Here is a 21,905-nt window from a genome sequence, read left to right on the forward strand (position 1 = left end):
ATATGGCTTCTGGGAAGGCCCCTGGGCCCGGATGGCTTCCCTGTAGAACTATATAGGAGATACCGGGAGATACTGGCTCCGCTTTTGCTGAAAGTATTTAAAGAGATATGGGAGGGTGGATGTCTACCTGATTCTTTTTATGAAGCACATATTATCGTACTTAAGAAGGAGGGGAAAGATCCTTTGGAATGTGGATCCTATCGTCCCATATCGCTGGTAAACGTGGACTACAAGATCTTTGCTAAGATACTGGCGACCAGGCTGAACTCCATCATATTAGATATTATACATCCAGATCAAACAGGCTTTATGCCTGGTAAGAGTACATCTATAAACATTAGGCGGGTCCAATCAGTGATCCAATATAGCTCTTTACTACCAGATAACAGTTGGGCGCTGGCGTCGCTGGACGCGGCTAAGGCGTTCGACTCTCTTGAGTGGCCCTTTTTATCTGCTTGTCTGCAGAAGTATGGCTTTGGGTAAAAATTTTTGAAATGGGTTGGTGTATTATACTTGAAACCTAAAGCCCGCGTAATCATAAACGGCTCTATGTCTGAGCCATTTTCATTGCATAGGGGAACTCGTCAGGGGTGTCCCCTCTCCCCAGCCTTGTTTGCTCTAGCGATAGAGGCATTGGCTATACGTCTACGTTCTGCCCCCGATATTGATGGTATTAAAATAGCGGATCGTACCGACACCATTGGTCTATATGCTGATGACATGATAGTATTCATGGATAAGGTAGAAGAAACGTTACCAAAGGTAATTGCTACCATAGATAAATTTAGTGGGTTCTCAGGCCAATATATTAATTGGGATAAGTCTGCCCTATTGCCTCTGTCCCAATCCCCAATATCTAATCTTAACGCTCTTTCCCCGTTGCCTGTAGTGTCTGAATTTAAATACTTGGGTATTTATATGTCCCGATGTAGGGGATCGGATCTACAACTCAATGCCCTCCCCCTGCTAGAACACGCCAAATCGAAATTCACATCTTGGAGTAAACTTCCATTGTCTGTAGCAGGCCGCATTAATCTCATAAAAATGATTCTGCTCCCTAAATTCAACTATTGTCTTCAGCATAGCGCGGTAACTGTACCAAAATTCTTTTTCACTAACTTAAATTCTTATGTTGCCTCGTTCGTGTGGGGGAAGGGCAGACCCAAACTTAAAATGGCGACTTTGCAAAGGCCTAAGTAGGGGGGAGGAGCGACATTGCCAGATTTCTTTTTATACTATCTGGCGGGACAGGCCAAGGCACTTTGTAAATGGATGCCTCATAATTGTCTCCCTAATTCTGAAAGCCACCTGGTTAACTCTGTTGGTGCTAAGTGTCCACTGGGTCTTCTACAATCAGAAAAAATAAATGCCCCTCGGTTGTTGCCCATGATACGATTGGCGTGATCCACTTGGAAGAAAATTAAAAGGGTCACTAGGTTTGGGGACATTGTAGCCTCTATGCCTCTGGGATAATGGTTATTTCCCGACACTGGTGAATCACCCGTCTGCAAACTTTTGGGTTTCCCACGGAGTCCTGTCAATGGGAGATTTGTACGATCAGGGGGTCTTTAGATCCTTTGAGCAGCTACAAGTTAGATATGATCTTCCAAGATCTCAATTTTTCCGATACCTGCAGCTCAGATCTGCCATTCAGTCATTTGTCAGGAGTGTGGGAACAAACCGTAACATTTCATCTTTGCCCCTGATAGGCATTCTTAAGTCACAGGGTCCTCAGGGTCTTATCTCGTCCCTATACACATCTGCTATCAACGGGAGCGAATTCTGTTATAGACTCGGTGAGAGGCAAATGGGAGGGGCTTATCACTGATATGCAGAATGAGGAATGGGAGGATATTTTGGACTCCCCCCTCAAAGTCTCCCCGTCGGTCAATAACAGGATGACCCAGCTATATATACTCCACCAGTCATATTTGACCCCACTGAGACTCTTTCAGATGGGTCGATACTCTTTGACGGAATGTTTGCGTTGCCACTCACCAGAGGCTGACTTTGTACATATGGTATGGCAGTGCCCCATTGTTCTTCACTATTGGAGGGAGGTAACGTCACTATTGGCTTCTATACTGCCAATCCCGGTTCCTCTTGAGCCTTTAGTCTGCCTGTTTGGAGTGTGGGACGAGGAGGCTTGGGACCATTATGTGGGGATTTTTCTACGTGAAACCTTGTTTTTGGCACGAAAGTTGTTAGCCCTGCGATGGATGGGGAATTCACCCCCCTCCATTAGGTCCTGGATCAAGTTGGTGAATGCAGTCGTACCTTATGAGCGCACTCTTTATCAAAACAGGGGTTGCCCGGGTAAGTTCAACATAATCTGGGATAGATGGAACACCTCTCATCTCACCCTGTGACATGACTAATAGACAAAGACGTGGTTTATCTGACTTTTGTTCTGCAAGTACTGCGCAATGGAGGGGGGAAATAATATTCCACTATCGTTAAATGGCGGCTTAATAGTTTCAGAGGCTTAGTTTGGTTGTAGTTTACGAGTTTTATGTTTATAACTTTATGTTTTGATTGTTTTATAATTATACACATATGTTTTCCTTCTGTGAAATGATTGGCATATGTATGTGCTGTCCTTACCATCCTTTGTAAATGTAACCATGCAGACTAATGACAAGGACAAATATGTATGCTATACTTTATTTGTGTTTGAAAATAAACGAATTTTAAAAAAAACAAACAAAGGAAATAAACCTGTGTATAAACAAAACGTGTAACTGCAATAATGTTCTGGAAGAAATACTTTTTTTCGGGAACAATTTCAAGGGTGCTAATACTTCCGTCCCTGACTGTATTATGAGCCCTTTTTTCTTTCTATGTCTATAAACCTGATTGTTGATCTCCAGGCGACTTCCGAGTGGACGCTGGATTACCCTCCGCTTTTCGCCTGGTTTGAGTTCGCGCTCTCCCACGTGGCTCGTTACTTTGATCCAGAAATGCTGAAAGTGGAAAACCTAAACTACGCCAGCCCGAATACCGTCCTGTTCCAGAGGTTCTCCGTCATCCTAGCCGATGTCTTCTTCATCTATGCTGCCAAACAGTAAGATCCTGACACGTGTCCATACAGAGAATGGGTCCTCCGTCTCATTATTCCCCCTTCTCACTTGTTGTGTAGTTATTTGTAGATTATAAGCTTTCTGTCTCTGCTGCGATAAGTCAGTTCTCCTTCTACTTATGCCTTGGTCAGTTTGTGAAGACACAAGGCTGCAGGGTAAAGCATGGTGGCGAGACAGTTCTTTATTCCTATGCCATTTATTTTCAGGGGTGTTTTTGGTCTTATCCTCCCTTCCATTATTTAATGTTGTTCTTTTCATTTTCTTTTTCCTTTTCTGTCCTGGGTCTGCTTATTCCTAATGTTACATTCTTTACCTCTCTGTTCTTTGTCCACTGATTTTTCTTGCTATCATTACTAATTGTCTGTATCTCTCCTATGTCGTCACCTAGTCTAGGTCTCCTCTCCGTTGTCCTCACCTATGTATACAAACGAACCCAGGTGCATAATAGATGCCATTGAGTGGGGGTACTAAGTAGTAGCCCAACACATGAAGAGCGATTCAGACTCCATAGATACTATAGGACTCAGGAGCAAAATAGAGGAGCGACTTGAATCATAATATATAGAAAAAAGTACAAATTTATTTAAACAAATATTTTTTTAAAAACATAAGATATGATAAGGTTTCAGAATGTGCACACAGCAGGCCAATAACAAAGTTTTAACAGTAGTTATATATCAAGATATAATTACACATATAACTTCAGCCCTTTAAGAGCAACATAAATAGTTATAAAAAAATGAGTGCATGTCATGCAGTAATATAGAGCCCAGCCTTAATAACCACAGCACAATATTATGTCATAGCAGTTATGTATAAAACGCTGACACAGGTTACATTTTATGGTTGTGGCTATAGTTTGTAAACAGCGGCAAGAGAGGCAGGTAAATTCCAATATATAGCTGGATACAGCCCAGGTGGGCGTAGACTCAGTACACGCTGTGCTATGCTACAGGGCGCTATATAATAGTGCGTGTAAGTTGACATCTAGAGAGCGCTTACAACAATATCCACATCGCCAGTGAAATATGCTTATAGTTATGGCTGTAATCTGCGAGGAGCGGCAAGAGTAACAAGTAAGATCCGGCACAAAGCCAGGTGCAGCCCAAATGGGGAAAAAAAAAAAGACACACTATGCCATGCTATGAAGTGCTGCAGAACAGATATGAGAAAATAACACAAGGCGCGTACTAAGATAGCATCCGCAATGCTTACCGCTGTGTGCACAGACCCTCTCTAGATGGTGAGAAGCCCGACGCGCGTTTCGTGTCCACGCTGGACACTTCTTCAGGGGGTATACTGACTCAGTATACGTAGTCATGGAGACGCAGCATGTGACACATCACAAGGTCTAAATAGACCAATAGCAAAGCGGCATAAGCGGCGCGTGCGCAGTGCGTACCCCAGGTCCCGGCATGGTAAATACCGGGCGCCACGCGTCACAGCGCGTGCGCAGGGAAAAGAGGTCCCTGGGCACGCGCAGGAGGCTAGAGAGACGCCAGGAACCGTGCCGGATCCGGGGACAACAGCGCGCACGCGCACAGCCGCACAGAAATATATAATCAGGTCATGCATACGATACTGATATGTCTATAATAGTAAAGATCAAACATATGTACTGTATACATTACATTATAAGGACACAGTAAACAAGCGGCAATCACAATGACAGATATTAACAAAACATTTACAGCAGTGTTGCATCCGAGCCGCCAGTAAAGCGCTGTAATTGTCCATTGTGTATTATCGTTTGAAATGACATGCCAAATATCTGGATATTATGTTTGCGCAGTCTCCATGATGTGATGATAGAGGGAAATTCCGGAAGCGGAGCTTGACCATACAGACTTATCACTAAATAGAACAAAAATAAAAATAATTAAAAACAAGCGAAAAAGTACACCATCGGGAGGGACTAATTGAGCATAAAATGGGCCAATGAGTAGTCGATGTGGGACACATATTTATAAAAAAGAGGCAAAACTAAGAGACTCGTTTAGACCCTTTGGGGTCATGGTGTCATGTATTACAATCCATCTGGATTCTTTTTGGGCCAGTATCTTTTTATAATTCCCACCGCGGATCCCAAGATGGATGGCCTCAATCCCTCTCACTTTAAATGTAGTTGGGTCACAATTGTGATAGGCCTTAAAGTGGCGAGGGATGGGTTTAAGTTCAGCATAATCAGCCACTGTCTTGGCCGCGCAAATGTCCCGCACATGCTCACGTACCCTAATACGCAGTTCTCTTGAGGTGAGGCCAACGTATATCATGGAGCACCCGCATGTAGCGTAGTATATTATATTGGCGCTACTACATGATATACGCTGTCGTATTTGAAATTGCCTCAAGCCGTCAGATGATTGAAAGGTAGAGCAGCGCAGGACATTTGCGCAGGCAAGACAGTGGCCGCAAGAGAAGCACCCAGGGGTAGGTCCCTTTGAGTTGAATGGATTCACCACTTTTGGAATGTAGTGACTATTAACAAGTAGATGATTTAGATTTTTAGATCTTCTTGACGTCATGGAGGGAAAGCTGCCAATAAATGGACCTAGGGAGGGCTCTGCACTCAAGACAGCCCAATGTTTCGTTAGAATATTTCGCATATTATTCCACTCGTGGTTGAATGTTGAAATAAAGCAAATTTTTTGGTTATCAATCTTAATTCTATCTTCACGAGGGTATAATAAGTCGCTGCGTGGGGTCTTTCTTGCCCTATCGTAACCCTTCTTTATGCATCTATTACTATAGCCGCGGTTCTGAAAGCGGATTTTGAGATCTGCTGCTTGTCTTTCAAATCGCAAAGGAAAGACAGTGGGGGCACCACGGTCAGTGGGACTCAAACCCAGGCCTCAACACTACCAGGAAACATATAGCAAGAAAAAAGGTAGGCCTTACAAATGGGAGTCACCATAAGTCAATACAAAAACACAGCTTTATTGGACAAATGTACATGCAAAAAGGCAAAACACATTTAAAAGCATTTAAAACAAGGGGATGTAACATAACCCCATACTCACAAAAGCCCACAATAAGGCCAAAAACCCGCACAGACCCAAGCAGAGTGAAATACACATGCCCATAAATACAAAAGGCCTAAATGACAACATAATAACAAGATGTGACCAGCCCACCCGGTCCCATAGGGTCACTGACATGAACAGATGTAATATAAACCAAGGGACGAGCCAGACCTGACACGCACCCTATGATAAATATGCCGTGAAGTCCACAAATCAAATAGTTATACAAAAACTGAGACCGGCTATAAAAGTAGTGCAGGCAGGGCTGGAAATATAAGTGCAAATAAGCAAGTAGTCCTATACCCACCAGAAAATACGACCGGACGCCTAGAATGAAGTGAGAGCATAAAGTCACCGGTAATGGGCAAGACCAAAAAGGGCATGTGTACCCTGAACAAGGAGAGTGCGGGCAGCAGACACCCAACGCGTGTCGCCACGCACTGGTGGCTTCGTCAGGTTTGTCTTTCAAATCGATCATTAGTGGAGCAGATCCGCCTCATCCTGAGAAATTGACCGACCGGGACGGCACTAATGGTAGCAGGGTTATGTGAAGAACTAGCATGAATAAGTGAATTAACTGATGTCGGTTTTCTGTAGACGTCGGTCTGTACAGATCTATCAGTATCGATCGTAAGCGAGACGTCCAGAAAGTCGACAGTAGTATTATTGAACTTGTAGGTCAGTTTGATATTCTGTGAATTACTATTCAAAACAGACATGAATTCCCCGAGCTCCTGCGCTGTCCCGTCCCACAAAAATAAAACATCATCTATAAAACGAAGCCAGCACAGCACATGGGTAGCAGCCTGCGCGCCTCCGTCGCCAAATAAAGATCTCTCCCAGGCTCCCAAGAAGAGATTAGCATACGAAAGCGCACAGGCCGCGCCCATGGCCGTGCCGCGCTTCTGTAGATAAAAATAATCTTTGAAAACAAAAAAGTGGTGGGTAAGGACAAAGCGCAGGAGCTCGAGGATAAATTCCACCATTTCGCCGTCCAGGTCGGAAGTCCACAGGAAGAGGCGGACCGCATCCAGACCGTCATTATGATCGATGCAAGTATACAAGGATTCGATGTCTGCAGTGACCAGCAGCGTATTTTTGTCCACAAGGATGCCATCAACCCGCGCCAGGACATCCGTCGTGTCGCGAATAAATGATGGCAAAAGTTCTACAAGTGGTTTAAGGTAGAAGTCTATAAATTTACAGATTGGGTCACAAAGACCTTCAATCCCCGACACGATAGGACGTCCCGGGGGGTTAAGGGCATCCTTGTGAACTTTCGGAAGAAAGTGTTGTCCTCACCTAGTCTGGGTCTTCTCTCCAGTGCCCACACCTAGTCTAGGTCTTCTCTTCGGTGTCCGTACCTAGTCTGGGTCTTCTGTCCATTGTCCTCACCTAGTCTGGGTCTTCTCACCGGTGTCCGTACTGTGAGGCAGTGACCCCTGTTACAGCTCCAGAATGTGCACAGAGGTGTAGTGAGGCCATGAGGGTGTACAGCAGACACAGGTGTAGCTGTAATTAGAATGGTGAAGCAGTGACTGATTAAAAGCACTGTAGTATAGGGAGAGGTGTGTCAGTGTTGTTCTTGGAAGCAGACAGAGCAGTTGTCTGCAGAGCACTCCCTGTGTGAAGCAACACAGGGGCAAGAGGAACTAAAGAGACTGACACCCTGCGTCTTGGGCTGTCATATGTTTACCCGGCTGCAATCCAGAGGATAAAGCGTGCTGTGCACTGCGTGAGTACAGAGACTTGGTCCTGACGTGCGGTCGCCCAGGGAAACTGGACAAAGGGAAGTCCGGCCTGTTTATGGACTGCAAACTAAAGCCGTGTACTGTATATTTCTAATTACTGTGTGAAGTAACACATTAAAACAATGTTTTGTTTGAACTTGCTTGGGTCACTGCCATTTCACTGCGTACGGTGTTACCGCTGCATCACAGTACCTAGTCTAGGTCTTCTCTCCGATGTCCTTACCTTAATCTGGGTCTTCTCTCTGTGTCCGTACCTAGTCTGGGTCTGCTCTCCGATGTCCTTACCTAGTCTGGGTCTTCTCTCCGGGGTCTGTACCTAGTCTGGGTCTTTTCTCCAGTGCCTGTACCTAGTCTGGGTCTTCTCTCCGATGTCCGTACCTAGTCTGGGTCTTCTCTCTGGTGTCCGTACCTAGTCTGGGTCTTCTCTCTAGTGTCCGTGCCTAGTCTGGGTCTTCTCTCTAGTGTCCGTGCCTAGTCTGGGTCTTCTCTCTAGTGTCCGTGCCTAGTCTGGGTCTTCTCTCTAGTGTCCGTGCCTAGTCTGGGTCTTCTCTCCGGTGCCCGTGCCTAGTCTTGGTCTTCTCTCCAATGTCCGTACCTAGTCTAGGTCTTCTCTCTGGGGTCTGTACCTAGTCTGGGTCTTCTCTCCGGTGCCTGTACCTAGTCTGGGTCTTCTCACTGATGTCCGTATCTAGTCTGGGTCTTCTCTCTAGTGTCCGTGCCAAGTCTGGGTCTTCTCTCTGGTGTCCGTGCCTAGTCTTGGTCTTCTCTCTAATGTCCGTACCTAGTCTGGGTCTTCTCTCCGGTGTCCGTACCTAGTCTGGGTCTTCTCTCTGGTGTCCGTACCTAGTCTGGTTCTTCTCTCCTGTGTCCGTACCTAGTCTGGGTCTTCGCTCCGGTGCCCGTACCTAGTTTGGGTCTTTTCACCGGTGTCCGTACCTAGTCTGGGTCTTCTCTCCAGTGTCCGTGCCTAGTCTGGGTCTTCTCTCAGGTGTCTGTACCTAGTCTGGTTCTTCTCTCCTGTGTCCGTACCTAGTCTGGGTCTTCTCTCCGGTGCCCGTACCTAGTCTGGGTCTCCTCACCGGTGTCCGTACCTAGTCTGGGTCTTCTCTTCGGCATCCGTACCAAGTCTGGGTCCTCTCTCCGATGTCCTTACCTGTTTTTTTCCTTTCCTACAGTGTCTGTAACAAGGCCAGTCCTTCCTTTTCCATTCTGTTTCCTTCTTTTACCTTCCATCATCTTCACTTTCCATTCCTTTCTTTCTACGGGTTTTCTTCGATCCTTTTAAATTTTTTTGCCTTGTGATTTGATCCAGGTGCTGCCAGTGTATCAATGATAAAAAAGACCGGAGGGATTTGCTGGAGAAACCGGTGTTCATCTTCGCTGTCCTTCTCCTCTGGAACTTCGGGCTACTGATTGTAGATCGTATCCTTTGACGTCTCTATTCATGCCTACGATAAATGCTGATGTAAACTGACTTTTGATTTAATGACGTTTTCCACAGAATATACCATAAATGTCTGATAAGTCCTAGTGCTGGGACCAGGAGTCCCCTGGCCTGCCAGATCCCCCACTTTCAATGAGAGGGCTCTCTGATATTTAACACCTTCTTGACATAGGATGTACTATTATATCCTATGTTTGGGTACATATGTATGTAGCGGGCTCAGGAACTGTGTTATACAGCTAATCACATAGCAATCGATTCCACTGATTTCTGACGGCATTTAAATAATGCAATCCCACTTTGGTCCACCATCTTGCACCCCCCATGATGTTGCTGCCATTTTGGTCTTGGTCTCATGTGAAGCTCAGCCAAAGTCTTCATAGGAAACTGTAATTTTCATTCTATACTGCAGTAGAGAAGTGTTACAATATTTATAATACAAGAGATCAAACCATCGCAGGTTCAAGTCCCTTAGGGAGCTAAAAAAAAAAAGTATTCAAAATACTTTTTTGAAAATTAAAAAAATGTAGTTTGAATCACACTCTCCTTTTACCAAATGGTAAATTTGTAAAGAAATAAAAATAATAGAAACCCCAGAGTTGTTATTTTTTGATTGCCGCACCTCACCCCAAAAATACAATATAAAGCGATCAAAACACTGTATGCACCCTAAAATGGTATTGATTACAAACTACAGCTCGGCAGTCCTTACCTAGTCTAGATCTTCTCTCCAGTGTCCTTATCTAGTTTAGATCTTCTCTCCGGTGTCCGTACCTTTTCTAGGTCTTCTCTCCAGTGTCCTTATCTAGTCTAGATCTCTCCGGTGTCTGTACCTTTTCTAGGTCTTCTCTCCGGTGTCCGTACCATTTCTAGGTCTCCTCTCCGGTGTCCTTACCTTTTCTAGGTCTTCTCTCCAGTGTCCTTATCTAGTCTAGATCTTCTCTCCGGTGTCCATACCTTTTCTAGGTCCTCTCTCCGGTGTCCGTACCATTTCTAGGCCTTCTCTCCGGTGTCTGTACCTTTTCTAGGTCTTCTCTTCAGGGTCTGTACCTTTTCTACGTCTTCTCTCCGGTGTCCGTACCTTTTCTAGGTCTTCTCTCCGTTGTCCTTATCTAGTCTAGATCTTCTCTCCGGTGCCGGACCTTTTCTAGGTCTTCTCTCCGGTGTCCTTATCTAGTCTAGATCTTCTCTCCGGTGCCGGACCTTTTCTAGGTCTTCTCTCCAGTGTCCTTATCTAGTCTAGATCTTCTCTCCGGTGTCCGTACCTTTTCTAGGTCTTCTCTCCGGTGTCCTTATCTAGTCTAGATCTTCTCTCCAGTGTCCGCACCTTTTCTAGGTCTTCTCTCTGGTGTCCGTACCTTTTCTAGGTCTTCTCTCTGGTGTCCGTACCTTTTCTAGGTCTTCTCTCCGGTGTCTGTACCTTTTCTAGGTCTTCTCTTCAGGGTCTGTACCTTTTCTAGGTCTTCTCTCCGGTGTCCGTACCTAGTCTAGGTCTTCTCTTTGCCGTCCTTTATTAGTCTGGGTCTTCATTAGTCTTCATTATGGTTTCTGAACCTAGTCTAATTCTTCTCTATTATGTCCATACCTAGTCTGGATCTTCTTTCCGGTGTCATTACCTAGTCTTGAGTCTTCTCTCCGTTGTCCGTACCTAGTCTAGGTCTTCCCTCTGGTGACATTACCTAATCTAGGTCTTCTTTCCGGTATCATTACCTAGTCTAGGATCTTCTCTCTGGTGTCATTACCTAGTTTAGGTCTTCTCTCTACTGTCATCACATAGTTTAGGTCTGCAATCTGGTGTCCGTACCTAGTCTAGGTCTTCCCTCTGGTGTCATTACCTAGTCTGGGTCTTCTCTCCGGTGTCATTACCTAGTCTAGATCTTCCCTCTGTTGTTATTACCTAGTCTAGGTCTTCCCTCTGGCAACATTATCTAATCTAGGTCTTCTTTCCGGTGTCATTACCTAGTCTAGGTCTTCCCTCTGGTGTCAATACCTAGTCTAGGTCTTCTCTCCGGTGTCATTACCTAGTTTAGGTCTTCTCTTTAAAAAGTTTAATTACTTTTTACCACTTAAATAAGGCAGAATTTAATTTTAATTTTTCACTGCATTTGTCTTTTTTTTTTTACCTGTTTTGCAGCACATTATATGGTGAAGTGAATTGTGTCATTCAAAACGACAACTCTTCCCACACAAAAAACAAGGCCTGATACGGCTATGTGGTCAGAAAGCACAAAAATTAAATTGGCCGTGGCAGGAAGGGGTTAAGGTAATTAACATTTGGTGATTCTTGTCCGTCCTGAATACTTTCTTAGATATCCACTTCCAATATAATGGATTTCTCTCCGGGATCATGCTGCTGTCCATCGCTCGCATGTTTCAGGTAAATGTTATGGCGGTAATATACACACTTTTTTTTTTTTTTCTGGTGCATTGCATTGTAGTATGTGGGATTTTAAAGTTTGAGTCTTGACAACTCTTTCTCTATAAATCTCCCGAGTCTGTAGTCAGAATCTCCCGTTCACTGCAATAGGGCTGTAATAATCAAATAGTAATTTCTGAGCCAGGTTCTTGGTGCTATAAGTTTTGACTGAATCTACTGGTCCTGGTGAACACTTTGTGTCACAAGGCAAAGACTTTTCTTAAAAGCAGTCTTGTGTGTATTTAAGGACAGTTGTCTCTGATCTAGTGGGTGAATACTAGCTGCTATGATGTTTTTCATACACTGCACACAGACATGATATATACCTGCTCTCCTGTCTCTATATAGAAAATGTTCAGAAGCAGCAACATCATGGAGGACTTTATACAGCAATGCTGAGCAGTGTAGCTGTGAATCCAGATTTAGGGTGATATAAAGAAAAGTAGTAGAAAGAATCAGCATTGAGGAACGCATACATGATAACTGTGCAATGTAGCTGTGATTCCTGCTGTGGAATGAGATATATGCTAATGAGGCTATTCATTAAGGTTTTTCCACTAGAAATCTGGCATAAACATCTTAATATGTTGCAATATTTTTGCGCAACTTGGAAGTTTTTACACCCCAATCTCAGCCAATATGGCAGGGCGGGACGGGTTCATGCTCGTTCACCCGTCGAATTCATCATAAGTTACTCCACTAAAGTGGTGTAACTTATTCAAGAAATGTATGTTAGTCCACAAGTGGTGTACAATTCTGGCAGTGGCGCATGCTAGGTAACAGACCCACCTAAAACATTAAGCGGCCGCTTAATGAATCAGGAACTGTACTCCTAGCATGCTCTACTCCAGCCTTAATGAATTTCCTTATAAGTGTATTCACATCCGGCCACTTCACTGCATTATATTGTATTACTGTGATCAAATCATCTTGTTACTAAATCCATAAAAAAAATATAAAAAAAAAATCAAATCAACTTTAGCATCATCAGTACTGTGCAGTGTAACTGTGAATCCTGCACTGGGAAATAGATGAACACCTACCAAAAAGCAGCAATATTTCTATGCCTGTGCTAGCACTGCAGTGTAATTATTGATAGGCTTACTGCCAGATTCCCCAGCTGATCATTGGGAGTCTCAGCACTGGGATATCAAGTGATTAACTTATTATTGGGGGACCCAATGTCAAGAATGAAGACCCCCCTCTTTAAGAGGTTAGAGTCTGTTCCAAAATAGAAATAAGATGCTAAAATAATAAATTGCCACTTTTCTTTTGGCAGAAAAGACACCTGGAGAGCGCACTCCTCTTCGCTGTCCTACTAAACTTTAAACACATCTACCTGTACATCGCCCCGGCGTACGGCATCTACTTATTGCGCTCTTACTGCTTTACGGTGAATAATCCAGGTTAGTGACGGTACTATCACTATTATATTAGCTTCTCCCTGATTATGGCTCAGTGTCTTCTCCCGTCTTGCTCCACAGACGGCTCTATACAATGGAGAAGTTTCAGTCTTTTGCGCTTCCTCGCTTTGGCCGTCATAGTTGTGCTGGTTTTCGTGGTTTCCTTTGGACCCTTTATTTACTTGGTATGTTTTATTCACCAATGTGCATGCAAATTCTGGAATGTATGCGGTACATCTGATCATCCAGAATATTTTATGATCTGGCACCTGTCACATAATTTCCAGATTAAAGGAATTTTACCAGATCTAATTTGGCTTTGATGAAAAAAAGAAAAAAAGATATTTGCTCATTAATTTTGCTCCAAGAGCTGTATGAAGACTCTTGTTTGGTTCTTTTTTTTTTCGAGGTACATTTGACTTTTTGATCGCTTTTTATTAGACTTTTTGGGAGTTGGAATGAGCAAAAATCAATCTAACATCAATTCTGGATTTAAAAAAAAAAAGTCCATCATTAATTATATTCAACACGTCAATGAAAGAACGACCATACCAAATTTATCATGTGATTGCCGGGTGCAGGGAGAGCAGAAGCTGCTGGGGCCTAGGAGACTCATTCAGCTCTACTATGTGTGCAGGAGGCTGAATTTCTCCTGTAACTGGGGAAAATATATCAACCCCAGTTACAGAGGAAATCCGCAATAAAAATAATGTGTTCTTCTTAGGATAAAATAGGGGGGCACAGTCAAAAAAATGGTAAAAAAAGCAAAAAAAAAATGATCTAAAATAAAAAGCCCCACTGCTGTCAAAAGAATAATATGTCCAATGTGTACAAATAATTTCTATGCCAAGGAGAATGACATAAAAATATTTGTTAGCGGTCCGTTATAGTTGTAAAAAATCTAAATAATTTCCTTTTTTTTTCTTTATATATTCCCCTGATATCCGCAAAAAATAAAAAACAAAAAAAGTACATTTTTTTTAAACCATTTTTTAATTCCAAGGATGAACAAAAAGGCAGCAATTACTTAAACTGTTCAACCTTATTTATCTGCAGGATTAATTATGGTATCATTTTATTGTACTAGCAGGAACAATTACTGTGATACCAATTGATGGTTTTGTTCTTGCTTTATTTTATACATTTTACTATTTTAACTCAAGAAAATCACTTTTTTAAAAAAAGAAAAATTAATAATTTTTTTTTCCAACATTCTGAGAGCCGTATTTTTTCCCCATTAATTTCAGAGCTGCAGAGCGGCTTCTTCCCCCAGATTAAACATTATTAAACAATTTTTTTACCTTTTTTAAAAATATATATATTTTTTTAAACAATATTTTTTAGCCCCATAAAGGCTTTTGAACAAGTTGTTAATTAATCGCTTATATAATACACTGACGGGCAGCCTATGAGATCCTGCCTCCCTTGTCGATATATCATCACATGAAGTTACAGGCCCAAAGCCTGAGGCTGCACTACTTTGATAACTATATGATTTCAGTCAGGAGCTGTGTTGTCATGGAGACGGTGTACATCCGAACCACCAAATATAACAATCTCTACATCTGACCTGACTGAAAAATGTCGGATTATATGAGAACCGTTAATGAAGATGGTGCAGGTCTCCATGACAACAACAACGCCTGACAGAAACATGTCGGCCTAAACTGCCACCTCAGGCTTTCGGGCCTGTAACATCAAGTGATCAGATCTCAGTATAGAAATAGCATACTACAAAATGATATTCAATGTATATTAACTCCTTCCTGAAATAAGACGTGCTATCTTTGTCGGGGGCTCAAGAGCTGAACTCGCATCTTTCCCAACAAATGGCGGCCATGTTACACAGCACCATTTACGGCACGCGCCCCAGGGAGATGGCATTTACGGCAGGCGTCCCAGGGGCGCACCATTCCACATGCCCATCGCCCTAGCTCCTTCCTCGTGATGCAATGTCGATGGGCTGCCATGTTTGCTCGGGGTCTCCTGAAGTCACCTGTGCCTACCATGATGGTACTTCTATCACAGCCAGTTTGTGGACGGCATTCATAGGAGACCACGATTTTTCTTTACTGCATAATGCAAAACTGTGGTATCGCAATGTGTAGTATAAGCGATCAGATGATCAGAGGCTCATGTCAACCTTAGACTCTAAAAAAAAATAAATAAAGGATAACGGAGAAAAAAAATGTAAAAATGCAAGTGACCCTTTCCACCAATTAAAAAGCAAGATAAAATAAAATGTACGTGGTGTCGCCACGTACGTAAAAGTCCGATCTACCAAAATATAAAATTAAGTTGATTGGTTAAAACAGTAAAAAGAAAATAAATTGAAATGCCTGAATTAGATCTTTTTGGTTGCAAAATAAAATGCAGTAAGAAGTCATCAAACCTTTGTGCATCAACCCCAAAATGGTATAAATGAAAACACGAGCTCGCCTTGCAATAGAAAAATCCCTCGCACAGCTCCATCAACAGAAAAACACAGAAAAAATAAGGAAAATGACATTGAAAAAAAAAATGTTTTTTTTTACATTTTTTCTTCACTTAAAAAAACTTAAAAAACAAAACATCAGTGTTTGGTATTGCACTGTCCTGAAGACTCACGTCACTAGGTCATTTTTTTACCATACAATGGATGCTGTAAAAACAGAACCCCAAAAAACAATGGCGGAATTACATTTTTTTTTTTTAATTATTTTATCTCATATGTAATTTTTTTCCCCTGTTTTTCAGTACATTGTATGGTAAAGCGAATGGTGGCATTCAAAACTACAACTCGTGCTGCAATTGTGATTTTAGAGCAAGGAGGATTGTGGGGTCCCGCTCAGCATTATGGAATCCTATAATCCAGAGGTTCGGACGTGACTATTCCTAGAAAGTAGGATCCTCTAGGGAGGGCACTTGGGACTATTCTGATTGCTTTTTGTAATAAGTGTTTGTTTTTTAAAAATCACAAATCTGATGCTGCCGACTCTGTCCCGTTTTCAGAAAAGTTTTTGCTAGAAGGTCTGTTAGTAGTTAAAAAAAAACACACACAAAAAAAACAATCAGCGCTTTACTCACTCTCCCTGGCTGCAGTGTTAAGTTTCCGCCACACGTCCTGATATTTTCAGTACTGGAAAAACAAGTATCTGTGCTATCCGTGTCCATGTGTCATATCCGTGTGCAACATCAGTGTGACACGTACTGGTGTCTGGGAAAAGCAGTACAGTTACCGCTGTTATCAGGCGCCGGGTGCTGAATCCAACTCTCATCCTGTTTGCCTGGTTTCCCTGCGATCAGCGCGACCAGGCTCCACTGATGACAGTTGTAGTCAGCACCCGTCATTTGTGTACATTGCACATTAAATAAATATCATATTTTTCGGATTATACGACGCACTGGATCATAAGACACACCCCAAATTTTGGGGTGGAAAATAGCAGGAAAAAAAAAGATTTTTATAAGATGGGGGTCCGTCTTATTGTCTGAATTTAAGGTATCTTACCTGGGGGCTGGTGGTGGTACAGTGGGGTCACAGAAGGCAGGGTCCCCTCCTCAGGATGCCAGCGGCCACAAAAGTGGGACAATGTGCAGTCTCGGGGTGCGATGCTGCGGGTCCGGTGTCGGCAGTGAGGCAGAGCATGGAGCAAGGTCCCTTTCTCAGGATGCCGGCGGCAGCGCAAGTAGGGCAATGCTGCAGTCCCGGGGTGCGATGCTGCAGGTCCGGTGTCAGCGGTAAGGCAGAGCATGGAGCAGGGCCCTTCTTCAGGATGCCGGCGGAAGAAATGTGGCATCACCAGTTTCCCTGCTGCCATCTTCCTGAAGCCGTGACCCGCTGGAGGCTTCAGTAAAATGGCCGCAGGTGTGCAGATTGAGATCTCGGTGGCACTCGGCTTCAGGAAGATGGCCACCGAGATCTCAATCTGTGCACCCGCAGCCTCAGTTGGCCTTTTTCCTGAAGCCTCCGGCAGCCCACAGCTTCAGGAAGAGAAACCGGTGATGCTCTTGGCTCTGCTCACCATGGACACCGGGCCGCGGCGTCTCCACATTTATGCTGCCAGCATCCCGAAGAAGGGACCCTGCTCAGGTGCACTCCGCACCGCCCACTGCCGCAGCATCGTCACACCTCTGCCGCAACCCCCCGTTAAGCCTGCGTTCTCACTATAAGACGCACCCATTTTCTTCCCAAATTTTAGGGGGAAAAATTGTCTTATAGTCCGAAAAATACGGTAAATGTAAAAAAAAATAAACGTCGTGAAGTCATCTTTATTTTCTTAACCAGCTGAGGGAAAGCCGACGGCTGGGGGTTTGTTCTTCTGGGAAGAGGCCAAAAGCCATGAAGGTTTCCAGTCTATTAATAACAGTTCACATATGTCTGCGTAGCGTTTACTGCTTAGTAAAAATAGGGACCCCAAAAAAAAAAATGTCAGGTCCCCCCTAATTTTACTAACCAGTAAAGGCTAAACAGATAGCTGCAAGCTGATATTAATAGACTGGGAAGGGGCCATGGATATTAGCCCCCTATCAGACTTAGAACACCAGCCCTCAGCCATCCCAGAAATGGTGCATCCATTCTTAGCCTTGGCTCTTTCCGATGCCCTGGTGCATTGGCAAGTGGGGTAATGGTTTTGAGGTTGATGTCAGCTGTGTAATGTCAGCTGACATCAAGCTCATACACCCCCATTACTAACCCCGTAGTCAAGATGAATAAAGACACACACAGAAAAGTCTTTTAATTGTACAAATCACTCCCTGACAATTCCCCTTTTTTACCCATTTTTTATCCTAACAATGAAAAATCAAATTAGTCTTCACCTGTCCTCTGTTAGTCCATAATGATGAGGTCCCAGCACTATCTCTGCTACATCCGGATAGTGTGGTGAGTGATGACCTCAGTAATGTGACCGCTCACCACGCCAGCCAGAACTCACTGAGCTTAGCGTGAGAAGGCTGCTGCAGTGACATAATTAAGGACATAATTAAGGTTACCGCAGGTCACAGGCAGCGGTGCCTACTGTAAGCTTTGTATGCCAGCCTGTGAACTGCTTTAACTTTGCTGATGTCACCACTCGCAGTGTGAGAAATTTGCAGCTGTGAGCTGTTATTAATGGGCTTAGCGATCTTTGTGGCTATTGGCCCCTTCCCAGAATAATAACATCAGCTGTCGGCTTTCCCTCAGCTGGTTAGGAAAATTAAGGGGGCCCCCCGCCGTTCTTATTATTTTTATTTATTTATTGCACGCTAAACAAAGACGGTGGGTGCTGACTACAACTGTCATCAGCATTGCCTGGTCTCGCTGATCGCAGGGAGACCAGGCGACAATGATGAGAGCTGCATTCAGCATCCGGCACCGGGGAACAGCGCTAACTGTAAAGATTTTCCCAGACTCTGGGACCGTGCTGTGGGTAAAAAACGGACATGTCTGCGTGTTTTGCACACAGACACACGGTCTGTGGAAACACACTGACATGTGTGCAGACCCATTGATTTGAATTGGTCTACATGTGTGTCTCCAGTACTTGTGACTGACGTGTGAAGGGGTCCTTATTGTCTGCTGACATCACGTTGATAGCGCTGCAGCCGATCAATGAGCTATAGAGAGCATGAGCCACTGAGCTCTGCTGACCTCACAGATTGGTTGCAGTGCTGTCGACATGATATCAGCGCTGCAGACAACAACAGATACCATAGTTTCCGTGCTGGACATGGGGAGGGTGAGTAAGGCCCAATTGTTTGCTTTTTGTTTTGTTTTTACTACTAAAAGGTCTTCTAGGAAAGCTTTTTCTGAAAGGAGAGAACCCCTTTAAATGAAAAGCGTAGCCCCCGACTGCTGATATGTACAATTAAAGCCTACTGTTTGATTTGACCAGAGTAACTATGGATGATGAATATATCAGTGGCAGCCATGAATGTGATATATTTTTTTGTCTTTTATAGGGTCAGCTTCCTCAAGTCCTTTCTCGCCTTTTTCCTTTTAAGAGAGGCCTCTGCCACGCTTACTGGGCTCCAAACTTCTGGGCATTGTACAATGGCGCGGACAAAGCCCTGTCTGTTGTTGGTAATAGTAATAAACCACACTTGTCACTATCCGGCCCTGGCGTCCTCCGAATGTTAAAGATTTTATCAGAAGAGTTGTGAGATTGATCTCTGCCAGGGAGCACTGGGTGACAAACTGTTAGGACTCATGCAGATGTTCCATTTTTCTCGTATGGAGAAAAAAAAGAAAAGATTATCCTCCTCTTTTCTGGCAGTCTGTGAAGATCGGGACCACGCTTGGATGTCATCCGATTGCAGTCCTGATTTTTACACTGACCCATACACTTGAGCTGACTATTCTGATCTGTCACTCAGTGTATATATATATATATATATATATATATATATATATATATATATATATATATATATATATATATATATACAGTACAGACCAAAGGTTAGGACACACCTTCTCATTTAAAGATTTTTCTGTGTTTTCATGACTATGGAAATTAAATTCACACTGAAGGCATCAAAACTATGAATTAACACATGTGGAATTATATACTTAACAAAAAAGTGTGAAACAACTGAAAATGTGTCTTATATTCTAGGTTCTTCAAAGTAGCCACCTTTTGCTTTGATGACTGCTTTGCACACTCTTGGCATTCTCTTGATGAGATTCAAGAGGTAGTCACCGGGAATGGTTTTCACTTCACAGGTGTGCCCTGTCAGGTTTAATAAGTGGGACTTCTTGCCTTGTAAATGGGGTTGGGACCATCAGTTGTGTTGTGCAGAAGTCTGGTGGATACACAGCTGATAGTCCTACTGAACAGACTGTTAGAATTTGTATTATGGCAAGAAAAAAGCAGCTAAGTAAAGAAAAACGAGTGGCCATCATTACTTTAAGAAATGAAGGTCAGTCAGTCTGAAAAATTGGGAAAACTTTGAAAGTGTCCCCAAGTGCAGTGGCAAAAACCATCAAGCGCTACAAAGAAACTGGCTCACATGAGGACCGCCCCAGGAAAGGAAGACCATGAGTCACCTCTGCTTCTGAGGATAAGTTTATCCGAGTCACCAGCCTCAGAAATCGCAGGTTAACAGCAGCTCAGATTAGAGACCAGGTCAGTGCCACACAGAGTTCTAGCAGCAGACACATCTCTACAACAACTGTTAAGAGGAGACTTTGTGCAGCAGGCCTTCATGGTAAAATAGCTGCTAGGAAACCACTGCTAAGGACAGGCAACAAGCAGAAGAGACTTGTTTGGGCTAAAGAACACAAGGAATGGACATTAGACCAGTGGAAATCTGTGCTTTGGTCTGATGAGTCCAAATTTGAGATCTTTGGTTCCAACCACCGTGTCTTTGTGCGACGCAGAAAAGGTGAACGGATGGACTCTACATGCCTGGTTCCCACTGTGAAGCATGGAGGAGGTGTGATGGTGTGGGGGGGCTTTGCTGGTGACACTGTTGGGGATTTATTCAAAATTGAAGGCATACTGAACCAGCATGGCTACCACAGCATCTTGCAGCGGCATGCTATTCCATCCGGTTTGCGTTTAGTTGGACCATCATTTATTTTTCAACAGGACAATGACCCCAAACACACCTCCAGGCTGTGTAAGGGCTATTTGACCAAGAAGGAGAGTGATGGGGTGCTACACCAGATGACCTGGCCTCCACAGTCACCAGACCCGAACCCAATCGAGATGGTTTGGGGTGAGCTGGACCGCAGAGTGAAGGCAAAAGGGCCAACAAGTGCTAAGCATCTCTGGGAACTCCTTCAAGATTGTTGGAAGACCATTCCCGGTGACTACCTCTTGAAGCTCATCAAGAGAATGCCAAGAGTGTGCAAAGCAGTCATCAAAGCAAAAGGTGGCTACTTTGAAGAACCTAGAATATAAGACATAATTTCAGTTGTTTCACACTTTTTTGTTAAGTATATAATTCCACATGTGTTAATTCATAGTTTTGATGCCTTCAGTGTGAATGTACAATTTTCATAGTCATGAAAATACAGAACAATCTTTAAATGAGAAGGTGTGTCCAAACTTTTGGTCTGTACTGTAGATACTGGTATATGTTTATAGATATTTATTTATTTATTGGTTAAAAAAAAATCTGAACTTTGTTAAAATAAATTAAAAAAACACATTTTTTTTCATTTGTTTTTTTTTTAACCATTTACTTTTTTAATTTTTCAGCTGATAGAGCAGTTCTTGTGTTTTTTTTTTTTTGTGACGTGCTGCAGTTTTTATGGTTCCTTATCGGAGTAGAAAGGACGTTTTTATCACCGTTCACTGGAGGAGATGCAATGGCCAAAAAATGCTCTTTTTTCCCCCCCTTTAAGGCATATACCATATAGGTAGAATCATATTGTATTTTCATGCATCGCACATTTGCATATGTTGTGATGCCAAACTTTTTTTTTTGTATTGGGAAAAGTTGATTTTAAACTTTTTTTCTTACATTTTCCTTTTATTTTTTTGTGTTGCTTTAGGGGACCTGCAATTCTAGGATCACACGTGCGATATATGAAGCTTTGCTTTAGTATCCGCCGTGGGCACCTCACGATCGTGTTGCAGGGTGGCCTGTGGATGTCGGAACCGAGCCTTGCCCAGTATCGCACCATTTAAATGTCGCTGCCATAAATTGAGAGCAGCATTTAAGTGGTTAAACAGCAAGCTATAGTTATACTTCCAGCACCTACCTATAACACAGCTGGCATTCGCTGAATATGAAGTGGCCATGGCTTCCTGACTTGTACATGTGCGGCAAGAAAAAAAAAAAAGGGGGCTACAGAATTACAAAAAACATGTCTGCT

At 43.3% G+C, this 21,905-nt stretch overlaps 1 protein-coding gene across 2 annotated transcripts in view; it reads left to right on the forward strand.

Moving 5' to 3' along the window:
* Positions 1-21,905, forward strand: part of ALG8 (ALG8 alpha-1,3-glucosyltransferase) — a 48,336-nt gene that overhangs the window by 16,941 nt on the left and 9,490 nt on the right. For both annotated transcript variants that reach the window (XM_077298676.1, XM_077298677.1), the window contains exons 3-8: positions 2,871-3,064; positions 9,167-9,276; positions 11,608-11,675; positions 12,994-13,120; positions 13,199-13,302; positions 19,040-19,160. In XM_077298676.1, coding sequence (XP_077154791.1) covers positions 2,871-3,064; positions 9,167-9,276; positions 11,608-11,675; positions 12,994-13,120; positions 13,199-13,302; positions 19,040-19,160 — 724 coding nt within the window. The remainder of the gene's footprint in view (positions 1-2,870; positions 3,065-9,166; positions 9,277-11,607; positions 11,676-12,993; positions 13,121-13,198; positions 13,303-19,039; positions 19,161-21,905) is intronic.

Source organism: Ranitomeya variabilis, chromosome 3 (assembly GCF_051348905.1).
Source record: "Ranitomeya variabilis isolate aRanVar5 chromosome 3, aRanVar5.hap1, whole genome shotgun sequence".
Classification (NCBI taxonomy): Eukaryota; Metazoa; Chordata; class Amphibia; order Anura; family Dendrobatidae; genus Ranitomeya; species Ranitomeya variabilis.